This window comes from Molothrus aeneus, chromosome 3 (assembly GCF_037042795.1).
Source record: "Molothrus aeneus isolate 106 chromosome 3, BPBGC_Maene_1.0, whole genome shotgun sequence".
NCBI lineage: Eukaryota > Metazoa > Chordata > Aves > Passeriformes > Icteridae > Molothrus > Molothrus aeneus.
In genome coordinates, this window is record NC_089648.1 from 60114534 (window position 1) to 60137537 (window position 23004).

Consider the following 23004-nt stretch of genomic DNA (forward strand, 5'->3'; position numbering starts at 1 on the left):
TCCTGCCACTGCAACCAAGAGCCCAGCCTCTTCTTCTCCTGCCTGCCCTCATTTTGCAAACCAGATGAAGGGAATTATAAAAGGTTGGAGGTCAGCAGTCATTTCATCTGAGGAACAAAGTCCTGATGTTGCCAAAGCTGCCAATTTGATTGGACACATTTGCCTTTTTTCTCTGGAGCCAAAACATGAGAACCAAGTTGGTAGATTTGGGAGAGCACCCTGCAAGGTTGCTTGCAAACTTTTCTGCAATATGGGTCATAATCAACAATTGATAATCTGACATGTAATGCATGTTGTTGAGGGGAGGCCTATGCTGCATGTTTGGGCTATTTACCATTAGGAAGAGTGAGAAAATTGTCTTTCCTGTGCAATTAATAGAACTGAAAATATTACCGCTCAAAATTGGCATAAGAGTGATGTAAAAATAATCTCTTTTAAACCCTTCTGTGAACTCATTTAGAGTCGTCTCAATTTCCAAGTCCTGAGAAGAAAATATTCACATCTGAAAAAAAGACCCAGCTGATCATCTGAATGTTGAGCACAAAACATCAGGAGAAGACATCATTGTGTTTTTAAAGGCTGGCTGCTGAACTGAAAAGCAAGTGAACAGTTAAGTTTAGCTCAAAAACTGACTGAGAAGAAATTTTAGGTTGCAGAAATAAAATATTTTCTAAATCCCCAAGGTAATTCAGTGGACTGATGAAACCAAAGCAGTCTTATTGATGAAAATCATGGGAGTTACTCAGCTCTTTGCCCTGTGTCAGTAGTTTGAAGAGCTGTCCACCAAGCAAGTATTTATTTGCTCAAAGAATCTTCCATCTGGTGTATATATGTGGTCATTGTGGAAAAGTCCTCTGAAAATGTTTGTGGATGCCCTAACAGGGCAGAATTTCACAGCAGAACTCTCCATGCCAACAGCTATTTAATGCTTTAGTCAGCTGCAACGGTGCAACTTAATGGGGCTTAAAGCCCCATCAACCTGGATGTCTTCTTGGGTTCTGTAAATGTGTAAATGCAGTATGGGAATTATTTACTTCATTATTTTAGTTAGGAAATGAAGATACTTACAATTTAGAATGTCTTCTGCACAAAGAGTCTTTCTGCAAAGTTTTAAACAGGGTGGGGGGTTTAAAAGGACAGGTTCAGTACATTAAACTCCCTGCCAAGTTCAGACACTATTTCATGAAGCTGGACATATGCTGAACATGAATGAACATGAACTGGGGAAAAGCAATCTCCACTTTCAAGGTTGTGCAATCCTTAGTGTCATCTACAGAATGGTGGAACTAACAACCAAGGTATATCTTCAGTATGAAGAAAAATTACTGAATATGAACCTTCTTCTGCTATTTGACATTTCCTAGCATATGAGCAAAGTACCGCCATCAGTGTTTTCCATGCTGCTTCTTAGACTGACTTTCCAGTTGCCTTTTTTTTTTTTATAAGCCAGGATATAATGGGTTGAGATTTGTAGAGACCCTCTCTTCTCAGCTGACTCTTTCTGAATAGGCTTAAAAGGCCTTTTAAATGCCACTGAGGCATAGGTCTGAACATTGTTGGAGTGCCAGGCCTGTCCTACAAAGCAGGCTCTTAGGAGAGAAGCTGGAAAGGGAGTGTATGCCACAAAAGCAATGGAAAACAGTTATGAGCCCAGAGGGATATTCAATTCTCATTCTCACAGCTTGATATTGGGGCTGATTGGGCTACAACCCTCTCTGGGAGGGAACTCAGACCTCCAGTGGAGTCAGTGCCTAGGAGGGAGGGTGGTACAGGGGAGGGTGGGAGCCACAGGCAGAAGAGGGCACATGGTATCACACAGTTTCATTTTGATATCCAGGAGTAAATGGATTTGAAAGCCTTTCTTTACCTTAATTTTTTCTTCCTGTAATGAATTGAGGAAGTTCAAAATCTAAAATGCCAACAGCCAGAAACAGATCAAAAAGTCTTCTTTTAATAGTTTTGATAAGGATTTGAAATCAGAAGTGAATTTTTTTTCTGACAGGTGTGTACTTCCCAATTTTCCAAAAGTATGAGGATGTAAAGATCCTTTCTGATGAGAAAAAAATCCAGATCCTTTACAGGATGTGATTCAGTGTTGCCAATAAACCAAAGACCCCTGTGACTTGGCTGGGTTTGCTAACCACTGGTGTGCAGTTCAGCACAGCTGCAAGGGTGCAAGGGAATTAATTGTCAGGACTTTTTGAAATTATGTCAGAGAATAAAGAATAAAAAAGGAAGTGGAAAATGGGGCAGAATAGTTTCTTTCTGAAAAACAGGCTGGCTTCTAGTGGGCAAGTTGAAATATTTATATACTCATATCTCTGTGTACATTTATATGTGTGTATGTGTGTGTGAAGGCAAAATTCTTGAACGAATTGAAAGGTTGCAGAAATACCTGTTAGAATAGCAATGCATTTTGCTAATAAAATAACCCATTTTCCTTTCACTCCTGCTGCTACATTCCCTGCTGTGGCCTGGAAAACAGATGATTTTGAAAAACAAGAAGCCTGATGCTGAATTCAGCCATGACTGAGCAAATCCAGAATAATGCTTTCAAATTACAGGGAGTGAGTGCAGATTTGCACCCAGGGTCTGCGGACTGAATCCAGTCTGAAGTATTTAATTCCTACCAACTCAGTGTCCTGCTGCTTTCCCCAGGCTGATGTCTGCTGCACACAGCGTTTTCTGTCTAGCAGAAAGAAGAAGTAGAGGATGAGTTCTGCAGCTGGACTTGCAGACTTATGCTAGGAAGGCCAGCACAGCAGTAAGAACATGAAAGGAATTAATTTTAAAAATTTCACTCCCCCACTCTTCTCCACCCCCACCTCACCCCCAGTCTCTGCAGGACCACAATTAGAGGAAATGGACAGGATACATTCAGAATAAGGGGAGTCAGAACAAGGCTGGAAGCAGATCAGGAGTTCAAGGGGAGACTGGACAAATACTTGGAAGAGACACCCTTTGAGTGTTACTAAGAAACAAACCACGTCAAACTCAGGAAATTCCCTGAGCTGAATATAGTAAGAGTCTGAGAGTGTATTTGGGTGTAACAGGTCCTGACTTGCTCTATTCTTACTCTTCCTTGGTGTCTGCTTAAGGCAATGGTGAAGCAAAAGTACTCTGTGAGATGTATTTTGTCCTGAACCAGTGTGGACATAATTTAAATATTCAGGGGCAGAGAAGATCTGAGGACTGAGGGGAGACAGATAGAACAACAGTGCAGGGTGGGCTACCTCCTTTGGAGTCCTGTGCCAGGAGTTACAGGAAATTTCATTCTTCTTTTCATTTAGTTTCAGTTCAAATTTTCCACACACTGAACTGCACTTATATTCACATCATTTTCAGCCTTCAGATTTCAGTCTGTTGAGTATATTCCATCTGCAGTTTGGCAAACCTGCCAAATTATCTGTCCCTTGTAATTATATTTTCAGTTAATGTTCGATAAAAGACAAATGAAAAGAATCTGTATATTCTGCTTAAGTGGTGATAGCACAAAATACAACATTTCATAATCTTTGAACAAACAAGCAGTTCATTTTGCCAAGGTGAGGTACATTTGCAATACAGAAGTAGGCCTCCTTAATTTAGGTCTTCAGGTGTTACTTTTTTCCTCCCAAGAATTTCCCTGTTTAGTGGGTGGTAGCCCAGGAGAAAAGCAAAGCCAGCCTTGGGGTAAAGCATTAGACACACTATGAAACTATGGGATCTTTTCTTGCTTCTTTTCAGGACTGTTGTAAGTGCCATGGAAACCAGGATTTCCACAAGCTGATATTAACTTTCATTGCCCAATCTGAAACAGCCCAAGCCTAATTTTTTAGCTAAGAGCTCACAAGTGTGGCTGCAATTTCTGTGCTGATAGCAGAGAAGGCAGGCTGGTGAAGAGCTCAGGGTGTGTAGAAAGGTGACAGCTGGTGGCATCTCACCAGTTCCTACCCACTTTTGCAATGTGGAAAAGAGTACATTTTGCTTTACCAGCATGTAAAATGCAGAAAATAATACTTTTCTTTCACTGCATGGTGTGTTGAAGAGACAAAGTGCTGTTTAAGACTAAGTACTCAGGAAAAAAGCCAAACCTCAACATAAAGACATCACTGCAAAAATAAATGTAATATTATCATCCACATTATAGTAAAGATGAAAAAACTATTCTCTGCTCTGAGGCACTGGGGATCAAGCACTCCCCCTTTATGTATTTAACAAGGAGAGAAGAGGGAAGAGATGGAGCTGGGAGAGCATTATGCAGCTCTGTATTTTGCATTTGAGCTATTGCTAAAAGATTTTTAAATAGCCTTTTTGATTTCTAACACTAAGCCCAAGGTGTAAGCCTGGTGATTTTGTGCTGGCTAATACAGCATTACTTCATCCCAGGCCACTCAAGGGTGCCCAACATCCTTTTTTGTTCTCTTTTGCTTGTACACGGACAGAGCAAGTGAAAAATATCTGGGAAAAAGGGGCTGACAGCTTCAGTTACTCAGAGATATAAAAGATCTTTGGTAGCAAAACTCAATTCTAAAGTCTCTTGAGACACAATCAGTACTATTCTGGGAAAATCTGGAGGGGAGAAGAAGATGTCATTCAACAAATGATTAAACAAACACTGTGAGCAGTGAATGAGTACATGAAAGCCATTGGATTGAGAACTAGAATCTTGGGACTCTGAATTTTCAGAGCAAGCAAAGAATTTCTGTAGAATGCAATAGAAAAACACTCTAGTTGGTTTTTTATTGATTACATAATGCAACTTAGTTTGTTTCCATTTGCTGCAGAAAATTTACCTGAACTGTGGGAACTCAGTGAAGAGTGGCAGTATTCCTTACCTCCTTAAAACCCTCATAAAGTCTCCTAAGAAAGCATGTACTGGTTCATGTACAACAGCCCTTTTTAAAGGTCATTCTATCAGGTGGATCCCTTTTTCCCCTCTGTTTGTTATTCCTTGCCACCCCCACCGCAATTATTAAACCACAGCCAGTTAAATGAATTACAAGATCTTAATGTTTCACTACATTGCATCCCAAAAAATCATCAAATCTGATCAAGCCTGTTTTCTCTCTCCGTGGCCCCAGAAATTTATTGTGCGTCGTTTCAAACGGGGGGAGAGGGTTGGACCAGAAGGAGAAGTCTTTGTCGGAGGAGAGTTGGGATGCCAGGCTGTCCCGGCAGCGCGTTCCGCGGGCAGCGCTCGGCCGAGTGCCGGGATGCGCCGGGATGCGCCGGGATGCGCCGGGATGCGGAGCCCCCTAGCGGTGCCCGCCTCCTGCTTCCCACTTACTCCTTTTGTCGTGGGTTTTTGTGTCATTCATTCTATGTCATCGGTTGTCCCCGCTCACAGACAAATTGCGTGTCCGGCACGGCGCGGTGCCGCTGGTTTCGCCAAGACCAATCGGCTTGGCACATCATTTTCTTTTGTTTTTGTCGGAGTGGATCTGGCTGGAACACGGCTTTCTGCTCTGGTTTGTTTTGGTTTTATATCCAAGTATTCTTACACAAATCCTGAACAGGGATTAACTAATCCTGTCCCTACTATCAGGAAAACATAAGAGTTTAAATACAGTGTTTGAACCCTTAGAATGTGCCTACAGTAGCATTAGCCTACAATCCAGAATGATTTTTTTTTTATATTTTTCTCCTTTTTAACCTTTGGGAAAAGAACCAGAAGGAGCAACCTGGTCCAGTGGAAGGTGTGCCTGCCCATGGCAGTGTGGGTGGAATTAGATGGTCCTTAAGGTCTTTTTCAGCCCAAACTATTCTATGATTCTATGATAAAACCCAGACTACTGACAATGAAAGTCTAATTAATTGTGATATTGTTGGTATGTAGAGGAAATACCTTGTGAGGAAGAAATTTATTAAGCACCTGAATCTGGATCACAAAACTTAATTTTATCATGTGGGTTTTGCCTCTTTTAGGTAGACAATAACTCACAGATTAATACAATTTTGCTTCTGTCTTTGAAACGATATAACCTTGACCCCTTCTTTCTCAATATTGTTAATCTGCAGTTTATAGTACCTTATGAGTCCTGCAGGCAAATAATAATTCTCCAAAGTGCTCCCATCCTGTATATTAATAAGACTAAATGAGGACCCTCTTTATTGCCCATGGCCTTTCTGAAGTATCTTCTAACTAGCTCTTCTCCTTTTCCACACTCCAGTGGACTGTGGAAAATGAAGACTTGATACCATGTACTAGAATCAGTGCAATGGGAAAGACTGTTAAAATTCTTTGCTGCAAAATCATAGACCCTTGTCAGTACCCTTTGCTATGGATACACTGTGCCCTTGCAAAAATTACCTTGATGTGCAAGGTAAGTTGGCTTGCCAATAGATCATACAAGAAGGCTACCTTGGGATACAAGTGAATAATAATCAAAAGGTAATTGTTTCTTTTCAAGTGGAATAAATCAATCTTAATTGTCTGCCATAATAATACAGATTTTGAGACATGTCAGCAGTTCCCATGTGTGTGCACCCATTATTCAAATTTGTGTTCCCCATCTGTTAGGTAAGAGCACCCATTCAGATTTTTAGTCAGACAGTAGGTGAAATATATTTTCATAGAATCATAGAATGGTTTGGGTTGGAAGAAGCCCCGAAGATCAGCTAGCTTCAACCCCTGCCACGGTCTGGGACACCTTCCCTTGGACCAGGTTGCTCAAAGTCCCATCCAACATGGCCTAGAACTCTTCCAGGGATGGGGCACCTACAATTCCCTAGGCAACCTGTGCCAGTGCCTCACACCCTCACAGAAAATAATTTCTTCCTAAAACCTAAACTAAACCTACTGACTTTCAGCTTAAAACCACTCCCTTTGTCCTATCACTATGCTACCTGATAAACAGCTCCTCATCTTCTTTACTGTAAGCTCCCTTTAGGTACTGGAAAGCTGCCAGAAGGTGTCCTCGGAGCCTTCTCTTCCTCAGGCTGAACAAGCCCAGTTCTCTCAGCCAATTTTCATAGGAAATGTGCTCCAGATCGCCTTTGTGGCCCTCCTCTGGACCCACTCCAGCAGATCAATGCTCTTCTTATGTTGTGTGCCCCAGAGTCAGATGCAGTACCCTGGGTGGGGTTCCACCAGGGTGGAATAGAGGGAGGATCACCTGATGATGAGCGTTGGTGTAAATTTGACCAGTGTAGTTACTCCAGAATGTACTCCAATGTGTGCTCTTCCAACCCAAAAGTAATTCGGATCTGTGACTCAGGATGGTCTAAGGCTCTGGATGTGATAGCATTTACTCTGGCCGATACTACACGGGAAACAAAATCTGTGACTGTTTTCTGACCCACTGTAGTTTCAAACTGTCCCTGCATAAAGTCATGGAGATATAATGACTGTGGGAGCAAAATCATATAGGTAGGTTGTAATTCTGTAGGTTCTGAAGTTCATGAAGTCTTCTTTATAAATCAGCAACTATGAATAATGGTGTGTCTCTCTCTACCATCCTCTCTCACAATTCCTTTGAAATACTCTGCAAACTATTTAAAACTAAAGCTTCATCCAGCCTGAGTTGGGCTTCCTGGTGAATAGAGTGCTGTGTCAGTCTCTTACAGAACTGTCATATGCAGCTTGTGGGGATAAATTGTCTTTTTTGTCTCTGTTTGGAGAGAGAAATCATTCATCACACTTTCATTCCATGTATATATCTTTTTATTCTGGTGGAAAGGTGCATGCAGCAATTAAGCATTTTAGAGATAAATATACCCATGCAGTTAATGCCAAAGCAATAAATATGTATCTGGAGCTTTGGCTTGGGTTTCTGATGGCTGTAAATACTGCCACTCCAAGTTGTTTTTAAAGATTGCAGTAAAAGGTTTATGTTCTGTATCTACCAGCATGGGTGACTTGTAATAATGTACTCTGAAGGTGTAGTGCCATGTCCAGCACTGATTGCTCAGCAAATGAGTACTCCTCTTCACTTGAGTCATTTGTAATCACCTAACAGCTTGACTTTCAGTCTGGAAAGCATAATTTTGTCAGATTGGTTTATGGCACTATATCTCTCACCACATTTTCAGAGATTGTGACAGCTATTGGTATCATATTTGCTTCCAAATATTTTTATGTACTTTAAACAAATGTTTCCTTCCTTACAGTGAATGTTCTAGATGCTGTTGAAGTGTTCCTTCCTTAAAAAAAAAAGGCAACCAAACAATAATGTGTATTATGAACATGAATTATTTTCTCTTTTTTGTAACTGGATTTAAAAGACCTTTTTCTTACTTGCTCTAAGAGCTCCTCCTTCTTCTGTTTTATCTCAGTGGTTACAATAATTTTGCAGGACGCCTCCAGAGTTAGAAGAGGGTGGGGGTTATTGTTTGTTGGATTTATGGTTTTGTTATTGTTGTGTTTGGTGGGTTTTTTGGTGGGTTTTTTTTGTTGGTTAAGGTTTGGGAGTGTTTTTGTAAGAACTTCTGTGCTATTTTATGGGCTGATTGAGAATTTGTGACCAAATACTGCTGTCTGAAGCCTGTGTGGGACAGGGATTGCCTTCAGTATTTTTGGGTTGCATCTTGCAAAGGAGTAGGAATTTCCAGAGTCACTGCATTATGAGTTACAATTTAACTCCTGGAAGGGGAAAGATTAAAGACCTTCCAAAAACTCTTCTACCTAAAGAAGAGGTAACTCAAGAAAAAGACTAAAAATCTGAATGACGGGAGAAAATTAATAAGAGTTAGGGCAGTAAAAAGAAACCTCAGAACCCAAAGTAAATTTCAGAGCAGAAATAAACTCTGGAACTCATTGCCACATGATACTGATAACAGAAATGTGAATGAGTTTAAAAAACAATTTGACACCATAATGAAAAAAATATTTAAATGGTTACAATTGTTGATAGCCCAAATTTTTTAAGTTGGAGGAGAACACAGCTTGGAGCTGTGAGAGAAAGATGTGAGCAAACACTTATGTTGCAGGAGATATCAGCATTTTGGGGACAGGTTTTGTGCAACTGTGGCTGAAGATAGGGAAAAGAGCACTATTTGGCCAGTGCCACTGATAAGAACTATTGTCAGATTTCATAGCTTCTGGAGCAGACAAGCAGAGGGAAGCCTTGCTTGCAGAAGAGAGCTCATGTACACACACAGATGCAGTGCATTAAACTCTTCAGGTGATCAAGGGGAAAAGGGAAACTAATTCAAACCCCTTGCCCTGAAACTCAGTTTGCCTCTGCAGTGTTTTGTTTGTGCACCTTTGACAAACACTGCACTCATTTACAGCTTCTGCTGAATTCTGACACTTCTGTTCTTACTAAAATGATGCATCTCCAGCCATTTAGTTCTCACCTTAGCTCTCACACTTTTTTGATGTCACACCTCCTTTTTCCTGAGAAGGACTGTGTGTATTAAGACTAATTTACCTTTACAGATTTATGCTTTGACTCCTGAGTTGTTCCTGGACCACAAGCAAACTTGAAGATGTAATGGGAAATTCTTAGTCATTTCTGTAAAATTTTTAGTTCGTGCACAACTAGATGTTGGTTTTATTTTCCAAATGCTGAGATTTGGGGTTTCCTCATGAGTAGTCTTTTATAACAAATGACTGCAGCTCAGATTATGAGTTTTTAATTGAATTAATGTTTTTTCTGGCAGTAACTATTGAAAATCATGGCTGATATCCTGACTTTTTTAAATTAGTGCAACAATGACTCTGCCTAGATAGAAATTCTGGGCCATTAAGTTTGCCAGGTATTTGAAAGACAACTGTAAGACTTCTCTGTTACATAGTTTTTAAAAAGCAACTCATCTTTGTTGGTCTGTAGTATAATTACTATCTATAGTGCTATTAAGGATGTTAAAATGCTATCAGATTTCAGCATAAAGTGATGTGACAGTTCATTTTCTGTAATCCTATTTGTTTTTAAATGTTTGAGTTTTGCATATTTTAATTTGTTTACAAGGTGCCCCAGGTAACTATTTTTTCACAGCATGTGGTTTTGCTGATGAATTATAAGATTAGCACAGATTCCAGATACATTTTTCTTAATGAGGCTATCTTTCTATTTCAATATCAAGGCCTGTTTTTAATTAGTTATGGCAATGCAAAATAAATAAACTCAACATACTCATACATCGCATTGATTGCTAGTATTAATAGCAAAGTAAGGAGCTGAGTAGAAAATAAGAGAATTCACTTTTTCTTTTTTAATACCTTTTTTTTATGTCTACAGTTTAAATTAAGCTGCCATCCTTCCCTGAAAGCTGACCATTAAGTGAAAGCTTTCACTTTGCGCTAAATATGCCAAACAACTGGAACACAGGACCAATCTGCCTATGAATAATAATTACCCTACCCTTCCCAAGACCTTTAATTGCGATAAAGAGGTATGACTGACACCAAGGATGGGACTAGTTTGGTGGCAGCTCTGAAGCATGGTTATTTAGGCATTTATTTTCCCCAAGCAGAAGGTGGACATTTCTCAAGAACTGCTTATAAAATGAGTGTTCATATAATTGGGACAGTCTGGCAACAAGCAGGTGGGTATACAGGCATGTTTAGGTGCTGAAGATCAAGAAAAGGAGATGAAAGAAAAGCCATGCCCTCCTGGTGAAAGAAAGTTAAACCCTCTGCTGTGAAGAATTTCTTCTGACATTTCTGTCCTCTTGGCAAAGTATTTCTTAGCTGAATTTCTTTTTTACATGCCCTGAGTATTTTATGAATTACAGCACTGCTTACAGCTTTGCTGGACCTCAGAGATTCTTTTGCAACCAAGGCAAGCACTCCTCAGCCTTGTACAGCCTGTAGAGCAAAAACATGCATTGAATACTGCAACTCAACTGACTCCTGCAGATTGATCCTGTGGGGTTTTTCTTAAGAAAAAGGAAAAAAGTACCAGAGATTCCTCTAATTGAAAACTAAGGGTATTACACTTGTGCAGTGTTGTGACCCACCCACTGGGCAAAGTCATCTCTATGTTTTATAGATTTCATCCTTATCTGTTTTTCTTAATTTACTCTTCCAAATTTTCTATTTTGATTCCCAGTGAATTCTTTTGTTGCTAGCTGATATCTTTTTTCAAAAAGGGCAAGTTGTTGGAAAATGTGGGCTTGTGTTGCGCCTTCGCAAATTGTGGGTTGATTCTGAAAAGATCAGATCCTATTACTGTGTAGCTACTGTCAGATTTACCAGCTTGGCCTTATCTCTCTGAATAGGATGGGCTTTGTCATTGCTAAGAAAAAAAATCTGCATTCAATTTTGAATGGAAAATCCATACTGATTATTTCCTAAAATATATACTCTGGTATAATGATTGCAATTGGTCTGTACCTACATTGCAGCTACTGTAGAGCTTCACCAAAGATATATTTTTGACATTTTCAATTGACTGTTACTTACACAGCTAAAAATATGTATTTGACTGAAAGTATTTATGATATAAATACCTCGAAATTAAAAAAAAACAACATAATTATGGAAAGGTGTATATGAAGCTTGAATTTCAAGGGATGCAAATATTGCAGCCATCTAACTTACTTTTTCCAGTGTAATAAAACTATAATTAATAACGTCATAATTGTATATTCCCATCATCTAACTATACTATGCTGTGTATGCTACTGGGTGAATGTAATTGAAATGTCAGACTTTATATGAGTTTGTGATATAATATATAACAGAACACATTAAATGAACAATCGATACAATAAAAATAGTTAATCAGAAAGTAATCTGAATCAACCAAAAGGGATACATAAATCTCCTTTTGCTTGTGTGACACCATATAGCCAAAATATGAAAAGGAAAAGAAAGACTGGAGATGTGTTTTAGAGGTAATCTCTTCACCTAGAGTGCCTCCTGGTCATGTTATTTTGTGATATACATGCCTGAAAGACAAGCTCTGTGGTAAATGTCATCGATGACTTTGACAAACAGAAAAATCTGTAGTTAAAACTCTCAGAAATAATCCGAAGAATATTGCTCTTGCATGTCACATCAGTTTGGAATACCAATTTACATGGAAAGTTAATGTACTATTCTATCTAATTTCAGAATTTCTACATAGACACCACCAGGAAATTGTGCTCAGATCAAGATGCTGCTGTTTTGGAATTGCAAGTTAGTTGTCAAAAAGATTTGGTGCATTGTGAGAATAAGGACATGACTGGGAAAGCTACACTAGTGGAAACCGCTGTGACTAAAGGTCAGTAAAGCTTTATGGTTTGAGCTATTAATACAACAAAGCTTAACCTCAGCCCTAATGAAAATTTGTCATACAGGAGTATCTTGTGTGATTTCACTTGGAATCTGTGGCTTAGTCAAAGAGGGATGAAAAGGGAACCTTTCTGTTCTTCCTCCATAAATGCCATAAGGCAAATTCATCCAGGCTCTCAGCAGCAGCATGGTATTAAACTCTGTCTGACACTGCAGCATGAATATTCAGTGGTTTTTAGGAACAGAAGACTGAAAAACATGTGCTGTCCTTTTGCTTTACAGTGACGCATACACGTAATCTGTTATTAAAAAAATACCTATCCCAAAGTATTTTAAGATGAGAAAGCTGTTTACATTAAAGATATAGAGATGCCTTCAACTCATATTTTTGTATTTTGAAGAACATAATAATACTGAGAAAAATCCTTGACCAATAATTGTTTTTAAATTTTTCTCTACTTGTTTGTATTTCCCATAATTTTGATAGAAGGCTAGTTTTTCTACTTATCTTTCAAGTTTTTCCTTTTTCAGATATGAACCATACTGAAGTTGAAAGGCTAAATCATGAGAGGACAAATCCAAATTTATTTTATGTATTTCAACTTGGCAGTTAATACTAAAAAATTATTTCATTAATCTCTCGGTCACAGGTTATATTTGAGATATGAAAAAATCACATTAATTAGAACACTGGAACATTTCGAAGACTAAAGCATGAGTATTCATCCTCACAGCATTTGTTAACTCATAATTGATATCAATAGAATAACTTCTTATGAAGTTCCTCTTTTTTTTTTCTTGTCATTCAGTGTGCAAGACTCTTAAAAAGAATAGTCTATTTGACACTATGTGTATTGAAACTTCTAAAAACTACATAAACCAATTTTCTGGAGAAGACTTACAGTGCCATGCTAAATATTCACTAATCCTTATTGGTGTGGAAATTGATTATTTGGGGACTGATTATTGAAAGTGATGTGGTTTAACCCCTGTCAGTGACCAAGCCTCACACAGCTGCTTGCTCACTCCCCACCAGCAGGATGGGGGGAGAATTGGAAGAGAAAAAGCCAGAAAACTTGTGGGTTGAGAGAAAGACAGGGAAAGCAAAAACCACTCACACAAACAAAGAAAAACAAGGAATTAATTCAAGGCTTCCCATGGGCAGGCAGGTGTTCAGCCATCTCCAGGACAGCAGAGCCTCATCTCATGTAACAGTGATTTGGGAAGACAAACTCGATCACTCCAAATGTCCCCTCCTTCCTCCTTCTATCCCTTTGGTCAGTTTGGGTCACCTGTCCCAAACTCCCATTTCCCTTGCCAGCCATGGCAGTATGAGAAGGAGAAAAGCTCTTGGATCTGTGCAAGCCCTGCTCATAAAAAAAGCCCTTGCACATAAAAAAATTCTCCATATTATCCACCCTGTGTTCAGCACAAATCCAAAACTGCCCTGTACTTGTCACTATGAATACAATTAATTCTGCCAAAACCAGCACAATATTTTGGTACCTGGCAGCATCTAAATAAAATTCCAGATTTGTTATTTTGTGGCTTTGAAAAATCTCTTTTCAGGCTTTGTTTTGTCACTGTTTAATGATTTGATTAGATTTTATAGGGGTAAATGGTGAAGCTTACATGTCAGCAGGTACAAAGGACAGTATCCTCAGTTTAAATCCCGCAAAACAAAAAGAATACCAAAATGGGTTAACATGGTACTCATTTCTTGTTAAGGGCACTTCCTGTAAATCACCGAGGCTTGACTTTGAAAACCATTGTCCATGCTACAGGGATTAATTGGGTCACTTGCCTGGGTTAGTCTCTGTGGGGTGAGGCAGACATGGGACGCAGAGGGAACACAACTGAAGAAAATGTGACCAGTGCCTCTTTGAAAAAGAAGGCAGACATAAAATTTATTCTGAGGACTGGCTTATTGACAAGCACAAAACTCAGTGCTTGAGTAGATGCTTAACTCTATTGGCCTAGACTCCTCACAGACAAGAAATGTGACACAGGCTAAAATCTCAAAGTGCCTTTATGGTGAAGAGTCTTCAAATATTTTTCTGAACGCAGCTTCTCAGTTTGTGCAAAAAGTGAAGTCATAGAGTCACTTCCTGTGCCTGTTACAGGAATTGTACAGCAGTTTCTAAGCTGAGCTCCATTGACTGAGAAAAGTGGTATGGAGCCACTGTTACTAAAGCTTCAGCTCAATAAAAGGACTGGGAGGTCACTTGGTCTTTCCGTTTTTCTACTGTGAAGGTATTTGTTACTTCTTGTGTTTCTTTTGTAGCTGGAAGTGTCTGGGAAGTGTCTGTCTCCATCTTCTTCCTATCTTCCCATCAGGTACTGATGCCCAGTGATAACATCTTCCCTGAGCCTTCTCTTCACCAGGCTGAACAGCCTCAGCCCTCTCAGCCTCTCCTTCTATTTCAGATGCTTCAGGCGCTTGATCACCTTCATGACCCTCTGCTGGACTTGCTCCAGAATATCCATGTCCCTCTTGTACTGGGAGCCCAGATCTGGACCCAACACTCTAGGTGTGCTCTCACCAGTGTTATCAGGGGGACAAGGATCTCTGCTGGCACCACTTTGCCTAATGCAGCCCAGGAATTGTTGGACCACTTTGCCACAAAGACACATTGCTGGAGCATGGTCAGCTTGTCTTCCAGGACCCCAATGTTTTCCTGGGAAAAGCTGTTTTCCAGTCATTCCTTCCCAGGCCTTGCATTTTCTTCCACTGAACTTCATGAAAGTCCTCTCTGCCCAGTTCTCCCACCTTTTCAGGTCCTTTTGGATGGCAGCACAACCATCTCAGCTGCTCCTCCCATTGAAAACTTACTAAAGGAAGCTCGTTTCCATCTACTGCTCCATTAATGAATCACTGTGTCTGTAGCAGGCACCCACAGCATCACTCATATTGTTCTCTCCATTAAATCTTGACCCAGAAACTCTCAGGGGGTTCTTCACATGTCCCTAGGCAAGAAAGCTGCTTCTGTTAGCCACGATACCAGCAAGATTTCTTCCTTCTCCTTCATGCCATGTGTTAGCTCATGCAATTTGTGGTTCTGGACCTGGACTTTTTGCAACAGTTCCAGGTTTGGACCTTCTGCTGAACTTGTTTCAGCACCATGGTGAAATGCTGCAATATCACTGACTGTCCCATCTGCCCTGCTTGAAGTCTGTCTGCCTTCTCTCTATTTATTCATTCAGAGATAATAGCATTTGTCTTTTGTCCACCCCATTAAACCTTATTTATATGTCATTGATAACCCTTTTTTATAATCTCCAAAAGCCCTTGATTTTTATTGTGATTTTTCAGCTTCTAGCACAATTCTGTTTTTCTTAGCCAATTCTTCACTTGCTCTTAATTCTGAAACAATCTAATTAAGAAGAATGTTTTTTCTAGAGCCTTTTTCAGGTTTGAAAATATCTTTTCTCTATTGTTCTTGTTCTATTTCCTTTGGCACTCATTGCATCAAGATCCTAATATTTGCTGTGACATCCCTTCAGAGAAAGCAGAGTTTACTTTTCTTCTGGCTGAGACCATCATTAGTCATGGTAGACTGATGACTTAACTCCTCCTGCTTCTAGTAGATGTATTTTTTTAAAACTTTAGCTATCAGTCAGGCTTATTTTTTCCTGTGTTATTCCATGAATTTATGGCTGGAGACATGTGCTTTGCAGGTAGCTTCCAGGTAGCTTCAGGTGTATGACCAAGAGTATTAGAGAAAAAAAATTGTGTTAGGACTGCTGAAGGCTTGCATGACTGGTACTGCAAACATTTACAGCACTAACTCTTCCTATGCATCTGAGTTCTTAGCCATGTATCTGATTCAAAAGCCCATCAGTCACAGGTCTCCTGGCTCATTTCTCATTAAAATTTCAATTAGTTAATTTGAAGTTCATCCTCTTCACTCTGTTGGCTTAGGCTATTCATGGAACACCAGATACAGGATAGCTTTTGTTGCTGAGTACCTCTTTTAGTTCTCAGTTGTCCTTCTTGTTTTGTTCCTAGTACCTCTCTTAGTATGCACACTGGAAATCATGAAGCAGTATCATAATGATACTTCTTTTGCAAGACTAGGAAATTGCTTCCTATTTAATTGCCTTAGAGTATATCTCTTTACAAACTGTCCAAACTGGAGTAAAGTGTGAGTTTGAGCTAGGCAGATGTAACCCAGTCCAAAGAACAGTGATGGATTGTACTCTGACATACACAAATAAAAGCTAAAATTTTTCCTGAAAGTTATATGTTAGTATAGTCCAAAATTATTTGGCTTGATTAAAAGATAATTGCAGAATTATACAGGAGAGCAGATTAGATTATGGAACAGTTCTTCCTGGCCAGACAAGGAATCCCCATGAGTCCACTGCTGCGTGCAGCAGGCTTGCCTGTTCCAGAGGGTGTACTCTGCTCTGCTAATTCAAAAGATAATGGATTAGAAAATATGTCAAGACTAATAACACAGACACACTCCTGTAGGTTTTGAGTGGGAGGAAATGCACCATTCACTGACTAATCTTTAAACTTCTACTGATGAATGTTAAGCCACCCTCCAAAGCACCAACCTGTTTCAAATTCCTAATAAGGATGTTGAATCTGTACTCTCAAAAACCCCCCTAGTTACAGAAAAAATTTCTATTTCTTACCAAAGGCCAGATAGTTCCAAAAAGAAAAACAACGTTTTTTCCTCCATTTTAAAGCCTCTGTTGACTTTCTTTACAGAGTTCATGTTAATAAAGATAGGATTTATTATCTTTGCTTCTAAGAAATGGAACCTTCTTCTTCTGTTGCAATTAAACCTGAATAGGCCACTGAAGATACTATTTTCTTATATTTGACTAAGGTTGAATTAATTAAAAATGGTAGCAATATCTGCAGGATAATAACTCTCATCAGAAATCTGCTGTATCAGTTTTTCTTTATCCTTGAAATTTATTCTAAGTAGAGTTTCTAGAACATTACATAATCTTGTTCATGGCATAGGTTTCTGGAATAGTTACAGTCTGCAACAAAACATTGTTTATGCTGATTTTGTTCATTCGTGTCAGGATATTTTAGAGAAGATATTTATATATTCTGTCTTTAGGCACTTGATTTAGGAGGCTGGTGGGCTGGAGAAAAAAAAAAAGAGGATTGGGTCTTCCATTCGTGCTTTAGGATGCACATATATCTACTAAATTTTCGAAGATGGTTCAAGAAACTTCTGCCCTGTAGCTTGCTGTCTTATTAGTGAAGACAATACTTTGACTATGGCACTCTGCTCTAAAACAAATATTAATATGAATTAAACATAATGACCCCAAAAACTTAAATCAAAATGTAGAATTATTAATTATTTAAAAAAAATAAAAGCTGCTTTTTTTTGATGATCGCAGGGATTTTGTACTAGTGTTCTGAACTAGGTGCATGGGAATAAACAATATGAGTTAGGAATCCTTTCCTGTATTTGTGTGTGACAACTCCCTCCAGCTTCCCACTCAGCTCGGTCTTTGATTAAGGAAATACTGATATTAGATTCTTTGGTTCCCATGGTCATGTAATTTTCTTTAAAAAAAAAATAATTTTGTGTTTTCATCTGTAAACACAGAATTTATCCTTAGCTGATACATCTTCTGAGGTAAGTTTAAAAAAAAGGCAAGAAAATTACTTAAAATATGGAGATCATATCATTTTATAGGATGTGAGTACACTTTCGTAAATGATGTTGAAATGTTTTCAATCAGCTTTACTCTCAACCAAACTCTAACTTGTTTTACAGCAGGGAAAAGAAAGCACAGGCTCTGAATCCCTCTAATTTCACTGGTTTATTAGATATGACTTATTTTAATTGCAGTAATATTCAGAGATTTCAGGCAGGAGCTTAGGCGGTTGCAAGGAGGAGGTATGACAGCATAATATGTAGTTAAACCAAAGGTTTAATTCATGTGAGTGCCCTTTCCCACTCTCTGGCAGTGCTGCTGGCTCTGCTCCCCCAGTCCTGTGCAGAGCAGCCCTTGAACGTCTCTGATGGTCCCCTGAGCCCCACTCTGCATCCTCTTGCAGGAACTTATTTTGAGGCAAGAAATATGAGACTGTTTAAAACTTGTGGCAACCATTTCTCATCTGCAAGAGTTGTTGTTACACTGGGGATTTATTTTATATGAGGCAGTAGTGAAACGGTGGAAACTAGATCTCAAAAACTTCAATAAAACCAGCAAAACAGACCAGAAAAAAAAACTGACAAAGAAAAACATTTTAAAGTAAAAGGACAGTGAAAGACATCAACAGTTGTCTATTTCAGGAAATTTAAGATTCTTTTAAAGGAATTCAGACTAATCTTTTCCAAACATTAGTTTAGGAGATTCTAGAGGAAGATAAATATTACCCATACATTAAATGCAACCCTACAGTTTATGTGAAATATTTTGATTGTGGCACATAACAGTTTTTAAAGATATGCTACATCATCCCATGAAGTCATGGTTGATGGATATCAGCTCAAGGAACAGTCCATTAGTTTTATGGGCTCTGATTCTTCTAACACTGATCGGCTTTCAGCAGCACTCCCTAAGGAATTAGTTCTCATTAGCACTGAGGAGCATCAGAACCAGGCTCACAGCAAATAAAACGCTGCTGCTCATAAAAATGCTTGGTTTATGCATATACCTTTGGTACTGTGTGTTTTCACTTAAGTGATGTGCAGAAATAAGGATGTGGTTCTACCATGTTGAGTTCATAACATTATTGTGCAGAATATTTCACAGCTACTTTTTTCAAGTTAGGCAAAAATAAACAATAAATGCTGTGTGATTGAGTGTTAATTTATGCAGAGTTAAAACTGATCTGAAATATTTACCATAGCTATAAAACTGTGTTATGGTCACACAGCTAGAGGCATTCAGGTGTGCAGAGTTGTACATGTACATGAGTTGGGGCCTCTAGCTCTTGCCTCTTTCAAGCAAGGGTCTTGATGAGTTGGGTCATTTGTGTTGCCTACCTTTTGAAGAAGGGCAAAATGGAAACTTATGACAACCATTTCTGACCTTGAAATTTGTGAAAAACAGCAAGCATATTCTGAGAAAAAGCCAATTTATCCTACTCACTCAAAGATACAAGTGAAATTAATGGAAAGTTTTAGTCTGCAGAACACCAGCCTTCCACTATAAAGGCAAATATAATTACACAAATTGTTCCAGGAAGAGCAGAATTAATGAAATTTTATTTAATAAGCATTCAGGACTGTGGTCCCCTACTCCTCTCTGTCTTTCCTGATAATAACCAAAACTCTCCTTGCAGTGCTCCTATCAAAAGAAAAAGAGCAGGTCTGGAGCTATGTGTGTGTTGAGTGGCCAACCAATATGCACACACTGATTTATCCTGCTGTCTGCTGCCAAATGGAGTGGATAACAGCTGTGTTCTGCATGCTTCTCTTTCAATAGAGGAACTAATTCAGCTCTAGGTTTAGTAACCACTGTGAGACTTCTGTCCCCTTTTCAAATCTGACTGAAATTGGCAGAAATAAACTTGTAAAAGTACTGAGGATATATTGATGGATGGATGGACAGCACAATGACATAAGCCTTGTTTCCTTGGCAGACTGAGATGGCCTATCTCATTCGGTAATTCAGTGTTGAGGCTAATAGATTGTTTTTTCAAACAGAGAAGAAAATTGCATTGATTTCAGGGTTCAGAATCCCCCTTGGACTGTTCAGCTTGTCTCATTAATTTCTTAATGCTTTATTGAAGTGTAAATATATTTATTTCAAAAGGAACTCTGAACAGGTTTGGGACTGGGGACAGCTGTGATTTAGTCTGGCCTGATGACATCAACATTCTTTCTCCTTGAGCTGTCTTGCTTAGAAGAGTATCAATGTGTTTACATGTGTTTGGGAAAGAAGAAAGCCTGGCTATGCCATCCATGAGCAATCTGTACCTTATATCCGTATTAGCAAGTCTAAATGCACAAACAATATTTCCCTCACTGAATCACAGGGATTAGCTGATTCTTTCAGTGCCTGTTTTATTCATTAGTTTGCTTTTAGTGATATCAAACCCAGCCAAACTGCAAATGAACTACAAACTCAGAAATGTTTATTAACAAGATAGTGGCCACATGGGAGATATTCCATGCATTTCTAATCATATGTTTGGGGTTTTGTTTTGAGATTCTTTGTCCTTTTGATGCCTAGATCTGGAAATACTTTGCTAATTCAGCAGTGGGGGACTTGTGGCGATATAGGTCTGTGATAAACTCTGCACTGGTGTAGCCAGACAGATACTTGATTAACCTCGTATTTATTTTCAGCCTTAGAAAACCTATAAAGGAAAGGATCACATCTTCAGAAAGAAATTACTATTATCCAGTTTTCAGTCTCAGTCAGACTGGCTGACTCAGTCATGGAGAGTCTCAAGAGGAGCACAAGCGGGATTTGGAGACTGCTGGAAAATTATAGAGTTATTCTCTTGTTGAAGGGACACACAGTGGTTGAAAGTGTAAGACTGGGAGAATTCTTATTTGAGAAGTTTGGTTTCATAAAGAAGATTCTGTTTAACAAATATGGCTTGCTAGGAGTTCAGATAGTATGCTCTGATAGGTTGTTTCAGGTAGTGCCCTAGAAAATTAATCAACCAAGAACACATATACCCACAACAGTGTTGCACACTGGTTTGAAATTTCAAGTGAAAGGTTTGACTTTAAAAACACAGTATCCTCAGCTCCATGACCTATGAGACTTCCTGATAAACTCTAAGGATGATTTGCCTTGGCAGTGGGTCTGTGATGGTATCACCACCATCATCTCAGCTCTAGTTGGTTCTATTGCCACCACAGGCTGGGCTAAGGGATGGGGTGGCTTTGAGGGTGAAATGGGACACTCATGGACATTAAACACCTTACAGAGTTTAGTTTCATCAGTTCAGTGGTCCCACACGTCTTGCAGAGCTTCCTCTAGCCTCAGGGAAGTGGTGGAGCACCCAAGCAGGGGATGAGACCCTGGGGCCTCCTGGCAGCAGCCAGAGCCACTGTGACCTGCAAAGTGAAGTTGTTACAGTTCCCAGATGCAGAGTAAAGCCCTCCACAGTGCTGGAGCTGCTAAGAGGCCTCCAGTGAGGATCTCTGCTCTTGTGGGAAAACATTGCTGCTTTCTGAAAGGTTTGTCCTCAGTGATGTTTCAGACCAGTCTAGGTGGATGTAAAGAAATGAACTTCAAAACCATTCATTTTAACCTCATGCCATTCTCCACTCCGTGTCTCTGCTATATCACCTTCGAAATAAGAAGCAACTGGGGGGTTCTGGCTCCAGGAAATCCCAAGGTAACACCATGGTTCCCTAGCTGCAGGGCTCCTCTTGTCAGTCAATGAAACACAAAAGCATGGGAGTGTGGTATTTTCGGGGGCCCCATCGATGGGAGGAAATGATGAATCTCATTCCATGTTCTTAGAAGGCTAATTTATTATTATATTATATTATGCTATACTAAACTATACTAAAGAATAAAGAAAGGATACAGACAGAAGGCTACAAAGAATGATGAAAACTTGTGACTCCTTCCAGAGTCCCGACACAGCCTAACCATGATTGGTCATTAAGACAAAACAATTCACATGTTGGATAAACAATCTCCAAACCACATTCCAAAGCAGCAAAACACAGGAGAAGTGAATCAGATGATTATTGTTTTCATTTTTCTCTGAGGCTTCTCAGCTTCCCAGGAGAAGAATCCTGGGCAAAGAGATTTTTGAGAAAATATGACGGTGACATGGGAGCACATCTGTGGTAAGGATGGTACACGCAACTCATGGCAGGGGGACTGCTCTTCTCTTGATATGGTCAGATAATTTTATCTGCCTGCTTTTATGCTGCTAGTGATTACACCAGCTAAACTTCTCAATAAACTTTAAAGTTATTCATGCATAGATAGCAGGAAGTGGTCAGCTTAGAGGTACAAGCCTATGCAAAAAACTGAGATAGTCTTGAGTGAAGACACCCTTGTAAAGTGCTCAGCTCATTTTCATTGTTGTTCTGTCACAGATACTGTTCAGAAAATTGAGCAAGTCATTTAGGATCTCTGAAAAATATGAAAGTGAAGAGAACATTGTTTTCTTTGCTTTTATAGTTGTCTTTTTGAATTGTACAATTTTTCTTCTCCAGGCCAAGGGCAGAGTCTTCCATTTCCTTAGAGTTATTTTTTGCTGATTTTTCAGGCCTAGCAAGAAACTATGAGGCAGAAGAGGATGAGGAAGAAGAACATGACTACAGCTATATTGATGAAAACATAATTGAAAACATAAGAAAAGTATTTCATGGCACCAGCATTAGAAATGAGCATACAGTCTCCAAAGGAAGAAGGTGAGTGTAAGCTGGAATCACTTGTGGATGCAAACAAGTGCAGGCAGAGTGATTTTTCAGACTGGCTGGTAACCTTCATTTCCCAAAACAAGAGAGGTTTTCCCCTGGGAACTTCCACTGTTGCTGCAAATGTCCTGTGAGTAAGGCAGAAAAGGCTCCTCTGAGCTGCCACCTGTGACCTCTTAGCCATGTCACCTTTGTTAAAGGAGAACCTATCATTGTCCTGGGGATAGAAGGCCCTTTTTCTGATTTGTGCCAATTTGCTCTGAAATTATACTGCTCTGAATGCAGCCCTTTTCCTCTTTCTGGAAGTGGATGCCTTGTTGTGCATTTTTATGCTTTAATAACTTTCAGGCATTATCTCTATTTTCATTAAATCTGCAAGGTTCTGCTCTGGCAGTCTGCAGTGACTTTAAGTGCCAGTGAAGAGGGCCTTTATTTCTAAAAATTTCTAGGTGTCATTTCCAGCTAAACACAGATGAGAATTTTTCTAGACATGAGTGAAACTGTGGTCACAGTTCTTTTCACTCATAG

At 39.3% G+C, this 23004-nt stretch overlaps 1 protein-coding gene across 2 annotated transcripts in view; it reads left to right on the plus strand.

The window, feature by feature from the left end:
* THEMIS (thymocyte selection associated) overlaps nucleotides 1-22474 on the plus strand; it is a 71709-nt gene extending 49235 nt beyond the window's left edge. Inside the window, exons 5-7 of one of the 2 annotated variants that reach the window (XM_066545764.1) lie at nucleotides 11984-12134; nucleotides 17987-18024; nucleotides 22355-22474. In XM_066545764.1, coding sequence (XP_066401861.1) covers nucleotides 11984-12134; nucleotides 17987-18024; nucleotides 22355-22474 — 309 coding nt within the window. Of the gene's footprint in view, nucleotides 1-11983; nucleotides 12135-17986; nucleotides 18025-22325 lie in introns of both variants that reach the window. The other variant, XM_066545763.1, reaches the window with a different exon arrangement.
* The last annotated feature ends 530 nt before the right edge of the window (nucleotides 22475-23004 follow it).